Source organism: Homarus americanus, unplaced genomic scaffold (genome assembly GCF_018991925.1).
Source record: "Homarus americanus isolate GMGI-L3 unplaced genomic scaffold, GMGI_Hamer_2.0 scaffold40108, whole genome shotgun sequence".
Taxonomy (NCBI): Eukaryota; Metazoa; Arthropoda; class Malacostraca; order Decapoda; family Nephropidae; genus Homarus; species Homarus americanus.
Window position 1 is genome coordinate 32379 of NW_024729811.1, and position 7785 is coordinate 40163.

A 7785-nucleotide genomic window follows, 5' to 3' on the forward strand; every position below is an offset into this window, starting at 1 on the left:
GGGGGGTATACGTGCCAGATCACTCGGGGCAGCACACTATGACGTGGTTAGGTCAGAGGTCAACAAGGACTATTCCCTGAGGTCCTGGCCCTCCTGAACTCACTATCCTTAGGTCAACCACCACTGTTGATTTAGGGGTTAGGGCCACCAAGGACCTTATTTACTCGCCCTATGATCAGAAGATAAACACTGGAGGTTTATGTCGGAAATAATTAGTACAGAATGACGTATAGAATGTACAGGTACAGTAATTTACATGAGAATTCAGTATCTTATAACAAGTACAGAATAACATAGAAAGTACAGGTACAGTAATTCCCGTCTGGTTACAGTATTCCAGGATTATGAAAGTGATGCTGTAACCTTGATGGGAAAAGACAAGTCAGTATTAACAGACAAAAAGATTAAATCACTTCAGTATTGTATCTTCTTTGTCGTAATACCTCCATTTAACGGACATCAATCTAACGTGCATAGTCCGTTATATGGAGGTTTCACATCTAACGAACCTCTCGATATAACGGACACCGAACTCCCATCAAGTCCGTTAAACAGAGATCTCACTGTACTTTCATAAGGAGATAATCTACAGTGGTGTTGTAAGAGATGATCACAGATGTATGTTGTGTCATATAGATAACACTGCCATGGCGGGAGCTCTTTGAGGATGGGAGCACCTCTTCATAAGCCCTTGATAATCCCACGTAGATTTACCTGTAGTTAAACACACCTGGAGTATGATTTGGTACAGGTGTATGGAGATGGTAGTGAGGGGAGGCTTATACTACTGTGATAGAGAACCATGTGATATACTCCACCATGATGGAAGAGGAGAAAGAGGAGGAGGTCTTTTGCTATGGGAGGGATGGAGGAACAAAGGACACCTCTACCGCAGGAAGGAAAGATGGAAGGAGTCCTTTTCCTTATCATGGGAGGGAGGTCGGGAGAACGGATATCCTTCTCACTCCCTAAAGAGAGGAAAAGTAAGAAGGATCCCCCCCCCTACTGTGGCAGGTGGGGAGGAGAAAAGACACCTTCCCCTCCCCCCCCCACCGTGGCAAGAGGATGTGGGGGGCACCCTTACCCACTGTCCCCCCATCGTATCAGGTGGGGGAAAGAGACAGGACACCTACTGTACTCCGTCAGGCTGACAGAGGAGTAGGCATAATTAGTAGGGGGTGTGACAGGGGTGTGTGTGGAGGCGTAGGCGTGATGGAGGCGTCGGGGCGTGGGGGGCGTGATGGAGCGTCGGGGCGTGTGTGGGCGTGATGGAACCGTATGGTGGGGGTGGGCGTCGGAGTGTGTGGCGTGCGTCGGGGTGTGTGTGGGCGTGATGTAGGCGTCGGGGTGTGTGTGGGCGTGATGGAGGCGTCGTGGTGTGTGTGTGGGCGTGATGGAGGCGTCATGTGGTGTGACTGGGGTGAGTGTGGGCGTCATGGAAGCGTCGGGGGGTATATGGACGTGGTGAAGGCGTCTGAGGTGCGTGTGGGCGTGGTGGAGGCGTCGGGGTGGGCGTGATGGAGGTGTCTGGGGTGCGTGTGGCGGTGGAGGCGTCGGGGGTGCGTGGGGCATGGTGGAGGCGTCTGGGGTATGTGGGCGTGTTGGGGCGTCGGGGGTGCGTGGGGCGTGATGGAGGTGTCTGAGGTGCGTGTGGGGATGGAGGCATTGGGCGTGGTGGAGTCGTCTGGGGTGCGTGTGGGCGTGATGGAGGCATTGGGCGTGGTGAGTCGTCTGGGGTGCGTGGGCGTGATGGAGGCGTTGGGGTGAGTGGGCGTGATGGAGGCGTCGGGGGTGCGTGTGGCGTGACGGGGTGACGTGGGCAGCGGTGAGGTCCGATATACCTTCTCTTACACCATAACGCCGGGAACACCCACCTGGCCCGGCCCGCTGACTGACACACCTCACCCCCCCCCCTGCCCCCCCCTTTCTGTAGGCCTCACTCCACACACACACACACACCTAACTACATAAAATACAGCCGCCACACACACACACACACCTAACTAAATAAAATACAGTCACCACACACATACACACACACACACACCTAACTACATAAAATACAGCCACCACAGTCTGTAATACAAAGCTTCAGGACGTATTTCATAAGCGTAAATTCTCTGGTCCTCCAATTTCATTACCACTTTTTCCCCGGCCTGGTGATGCTCGATGTAAAATTCCTCTTTAATTGTCATTTATCATCAGTTTTTGTGGGTGGTGTTTGCCAGGCCAACACTCGGGGTAATACCAGGCTTGTTTTACCTCAAATATCACCATTACTAAACTGGGCTCTGGTGTGGTGGTAGTGGTGATGATGGTAATAATAATAATGAAAATGATGTTAATAAATATAATAATAATAATAATAAAAATGATAATAATAATAATAATAATAATAATAATAATAATAATAATAATAATAATAATAATAATAATAATAATAATAATAATAATAATAATATCAGTCACAAAATATACCCACTATAAAATACTAGTCAGATCCATATACAGTTTTATTATCTGACACTTACTGTAAAACCTAACTAACGTAAACTAACCTAACCTAACTTTATCTAATTTAACCAAACCTAACCTTGCCTACCCTAACCCTATCTAAGCTAACCTAACTTACCCTAACCTTACTTAACCTAACCTACGCTAATCTAACCTTACTCAATCTAACCTAACCTAACCAAACCAAACCTAAGCCATCCTAACCTAACCTAACAACCTAAAAGTTAGATGCTCTTAATTACTACATTTCTACATTTCGTTGTTTAATACTCACTTTCCAACACAAAGGTGAACCGTCCTAAAAAAAAAAAAGAAATCATAAGTTTTTGTTAATTTCCAGCGACGAAATTGGGAAACACGCTAATCATGTCTCTGAGTTGAAAAACGTTGACAGATGCCGCTACAAAAATTAAGAGTTAAAATTCACAAAGTCTCTTACCGACAATATTCCCCCATAAATGATGATATATGAGTAATTTCCACTCCTCTTCTCCCTGTGCCTCTTCCTCTGGCTCGCCCGCGCTCCTGGCCCGCTCTTGCCAGGGGCTTCTCAATGCACCACCCCCAGTTTGTGCTCTCGACAGTTGCTACTTAAAGCAGCTGATTGCTGTCTTGATCATAATACTTAGTGTAAAAAAAAATAGTGAGTTTAATGTTTTTCACTGTATTACGTCAGCTTAGACTCCTGCTTTCCCTGACTTGTTTGTATATGAAGCGGGTTAGTTAAAAAAGTATAAAAGTAAAAGTTAGATGGGCTTTCATACCTCAAGTGATTTTTTTTATTCGAATTATTGTATTTTAATTATCCAAGTCCAGCTTCGATAAATGTAATGGTCACTGATAAAACAAATACCAGGAAGAAACATTTTTTTTATCAGATTAACCTAACCTGTCCTGATCCAACCCACCTCAACGAAATCAAACCAAACGAAAACCTACAATAATCCTGGTTGGTTCGTGTCCCCTGGGAAGAAAAAGAAGAACGGTTTCTCAGGTTATGTTGGTGGTAATTGTTTAACATTGGGTATTTTACTCACACGAGCGTACAAATCGAATGGGAAAGTTTCATGTGTTGACGTCTGCGGTCGTGATATGCCCGAGGAAGAGATGGGGGGGTGTTAGTCGACCCACAGGTAGCTATAACAATAATACCAGGTTAATGTGAGATGCGCTCCCCGACGTCTGTGATGAGCTGTAAATTGGTAATCACAACAGTGGCGTTCCAGGTGGTAATATTCTGTCTGCTTCCCAGTTTGTTTGTATGAGGTGAAGAGCGTGATGCTGGGGTGGTACCTGGGATCTCCTGTTTTTGCCTCGTCTGTTTACTTGAGGATTAATGAACGGTAGTCTTAGAGGTGGATTTCTATGTAATTATATTATTTTTGAGTTTGATGGATCATAGCAGGTTTTGCCTTTTCATTTTTATTTTTATTTTTTATAGATTATAGCAGTTTTTTTACGTGATTTTTGGAGTGCGTTAGATAGCAGTAGGATCACATATTTTTTCTTCAGCTTTACTAACAATTTCATTTTATTTATTTTATTTACGAAGATTTTGTTATGAATGTTTTTTGTTTTTTCTTAATAATCAACAACATCGGATTTATATAAGAAATATTTTATAGTTTTATCCACATCGGTTTTCTTATAAGTATTTTTTGGGGGGTTAAATCAATATCAATATCGGGGTTATATTTTCGGTCAACACTATCGTTTCCATGTGAATATATTTGCAGTTTGGTCGACAACAGCAGATGTCCGCAGGAATCTTTCAGTGTGTTGTTGTTGTTATTATTATTATTATTATTATTATTATTATTATTATTATTATTATTATTATTATTATTATTATTATTATTATTATTATTATTATTGTTGTTGTTGTTGTTGTTGTTGTTGTTGTTGTTGTTGTTTTTTGTTTTTTTGTTATTATTATTATTATTATTAATAGTGCTGTTGTTGTTATAATTATTACTATTATTATTATTATTATTATTATTATTATTATTATTATTATTATTGTAGACAATTATTATACGCTAAGTTTATAAGGAATGAAGTAGACTATAACAATGTGATGAATATTCTGAAAGTGAGAGAGAAAGAGAGAGATAGAGGGGTGGGTGGGAAGAAGAGAGGGAAAAATGAAGCCAAGAGAAGAACAACAAAGAAATGAAGGAAATAACAAGGACAAATGAAAATAAAGTAGGAATGTAATGAATGAAAAACAGCAGTAAGTAAATGGACTGTGGTCTGTCAGCTGATAAACCACAAATCGTCAGCAAATAAACTCCAAACTGCATCAACAAACGAACTACAAACCACCATACACCTAAACCATAATAAACCAACATCAGCAAACATATGAAACCGTCAGCACAACCCATCCTGAACTACGATCTGTCAGCCAAACTTGACTGCGAACTGTCAGCAGCAGCGGAATTATAAGAACTGACGCAACCCTTTTTATCCATCCTTACCTGAAATTGGAATTGTGTTTGGCGCGCTAAATCGATGTAGTTTTTCGGGGCAAGTGGCGGTGTGAAAAATGGTGATTTGCCTGAGCATTTTTACCTGTCAGCTTGTCAACATCCCGGCTGGTCCCTGGAGGCCGGTTGTAGAAGGTCAGAGGCTGAGAAATTTTAATATCCGGCTAGTGTGGTGTGGTGGTGTGTGGTGGCGTGTGGTGTAGTGTGGTGTGGTGGGGTGTAGTGTGGTGGGGTGTAGTGTAGTTTAAACCTACCGTGTGTGTTAAGTGTTTAAGTGAATAGGTCTGTGTTTGTGTATGTGTGGTAGTACTATTATTATTACCTTGTATTTCAACTACTGTTAGTACTACTGCTGCTGCTACTGTTGTTTCTGCTACTATTACTTCTACAATTACTACTACAACTACACTCACTACCCTTACCACCACTACAACCGCCAAACTCACCACCACTACAACCACACCTTCTACCACCACCACCACCACCACTACAGCCACACCCTCTACCACCACCACCACAGCAGACAGCGGGTGATCTAGCGGTGGTCGTAGCTAACAATTTCTCCCTCGGGAGTTAAATGGAGCAAGACTTGATTCCCAGTTTCATAAAGTTGGTTTGTTCTTTAAGTCTGGACAATAGCTTTATGTTCTATCGTACCCCACACACCACCTCCTCCTCCTCCTCCTTCTTCTCCTCCTCCTCTATTACTCTATGTACTTTCTATATTCCTCCATTTATTTCTTCATTATTATATGTACCTTCTATTAGGCTATGTATTTTTTTCAGTATTTCTATGTTTTGTCGATTTTTATCTTATTTAAATTTTTTGCCACTTACAGCGGCTAGTTTATTGTGCACCCCATGCTCATCCTGTGGGCAGTAGCGCAAAAGGATTACAGAGTAGAGTTCACAAAGGGTCTGTATAACTAACAACGGTAATAACAATAATAATAATAATAATAATAATAATAATAATAATAATAATGTTGGTGATGAGTGGTTGGATGGATATGTGAGGGTGGGTGTGTGGGGGTGTGGAGGTGGGTGGGTGTGTGGAGGTGGGTGGGTGTGTGGGGGTTGGTGGGTTGATGGGCTATAATGTAGGGTTGGAAAAGTAAAACTAACTGGACAAAAGGGAGGCATACACCCACACCACCAACCACCTACCATCCCACCTCCACCCACCCCGCCCACCCCGCTAACCCACACCGCCCACCCCGCTAACCCACACCAACCATCCCGCCCACTCACACCACCCACCCCACCACCTACCTCCACCACCTACCCCTACCACCTACCTCCACCACCCACCCCGCCCACCTACACCACCCACCACGCCCACCTACACCACCCACCTCACCCACCCCCACCACCCACCCCGCCCACCCACACTACCCTCAGGACACCCCACAAAGCCGCTTAGGTGTGCTGGGCGGCGTTGAGTCACAGCATCAAACAGTGTGACGACCTTTCATCCTGCCGCGGGACCTCAGAGACTACTAACTGCTCAAGTAATCCCCAGTCTTAGTGGGGCCCTGTCCTAGTGGGCCCCATTCCCAATAGGCCACAATTCTAAGGGCCCTAGTTCGAATGGGTCCTATTCTTAATGAACTCACTCCTAATGGGTAGATGAAGTTAGGTTAGGTTAGGGACCTTTAGAACTGAGTCCCATTAGAGCCGCGGTCCTCAGAGAGTCGCTGCCTGCAGATTAAAGGATAAACTGGCGACGGTGAAGCCCCAGGATCCAGGGGCGTCTCGGGCGGCGGCGACACGTAGATAAGGTTACAGAGGCTGCCTGTACCACTGTAATCGCAGGTGACATTGCACTTGTCCGGCTTGTGTTGGGAGAAGGGCGTGTGTCCGCCTGTGTGGGGAGGAGCAGAAGGGGTGTAAGTAGAGTGGGGCGTGGGAGGGAGCAGAGGGAAGTGGGTGTGTGGAGTGTGGTGGTCATAGGAGGGAGGAAATTGAATTTTAATTTTTTTCTGTAGACAGTGGCTAGTTTATTGTATACCCGATACTCATCTTGTCAGGAGTAACGCAAAAAAAGGATTACAGAGTAGAGGTCACAAAGGGTGTTTTATCAGGCCTCAGTGGTCAGGATGTTGTAGTGTAGAATGTTACTGAGTATTTCCAGGACTTTGTTTGTTTAGTTCTGTTCATAGAAGTTGGCTTAGCTACTTGGAGGGGGTGGGTGGGTGTGGGCACATGGAATGGGAAGGTGGGTAGGGAAAGGGGAGAAGGGGACGTTGGGGCCGGGGGGAGAGGGTGTGGGAGGGGAGGGGAAACAGTGGGGTGTGGGAGCTTATGAAATGTTGTATAACTTGTTGATGCTACTGTACATATACTGAATATGTTTATCGTAGGTTAGATTATGTTGTATAACGTAACTAGTGTATAACGTATATTATTCAACCTGTATAAATCAGACTATATAAACTATATACATTTACGAGTATAGGTCATATATTAAGCATATCTTATTTAACTTAAGTAAATTACATGTAACACCAATGTATATTCAACAAGAATAAGTTGCATATAGAACATATTTAAGCAAACTAACATACATATTTAATCCACATATTTAACATAGTCATATATTTATCCCTTACACTTTTTAATATACATAGACTACATAAAACCCAGTCATATTCAGTTATAAAGTCAATCTATTCAATAATCGCCCAGGTGAGGGAGCCATCAACCGTGTCACCTGTAATCAATCGCGCGCCCACACACGCACATACACACAGGAGCGGCCAGGTGTTCCTCCTGGTCAGTT

General features: G+C 43.7%; 1 protein-coding gene across 1 annotated transcript; it reads right to left on the bottom strand.

Moving 5' to 3' along the window:
* Positions 1–1433: 1433 nt before the first annotated feature.
* LOC121866826 (platelet glycoprotein Ib alpha chain-like) lies at positions 1434–2195 on the bottom strand. Its single transcript, XM_042366557.1, has 2 exons — positions 2142–2195; positions 1434–1841 (listed from the first exon to the last, which is right to left on the bottom strand). The coding sequence occupies exons 1-2, from the start codon at positions 2193–2195 to the stop codon at positions 1434–1436; spliced, it is 462 nt and encodes a 153-aa protein (XP_042222491.1).
* Between the last annotated feature and the right edge of the window lie 5590 nt (positions 2196–7785).

Coding starts and splice junctions, on each gene's coding strand:
- LOC121866826 (XM_042366557.1), bottom strand. CDS start 2,195: ATGACAATTAAAGAGGAATTTTACATCGAGCATCACCAGGCCGGGGAA. Junction 1,842..2,141: donor ACCAGGCCGGGGAAAAAGTG/GTAATGAAATTG, acceptor GTGTAAGAGAAG/GTATATCGGACCTCACCGCT.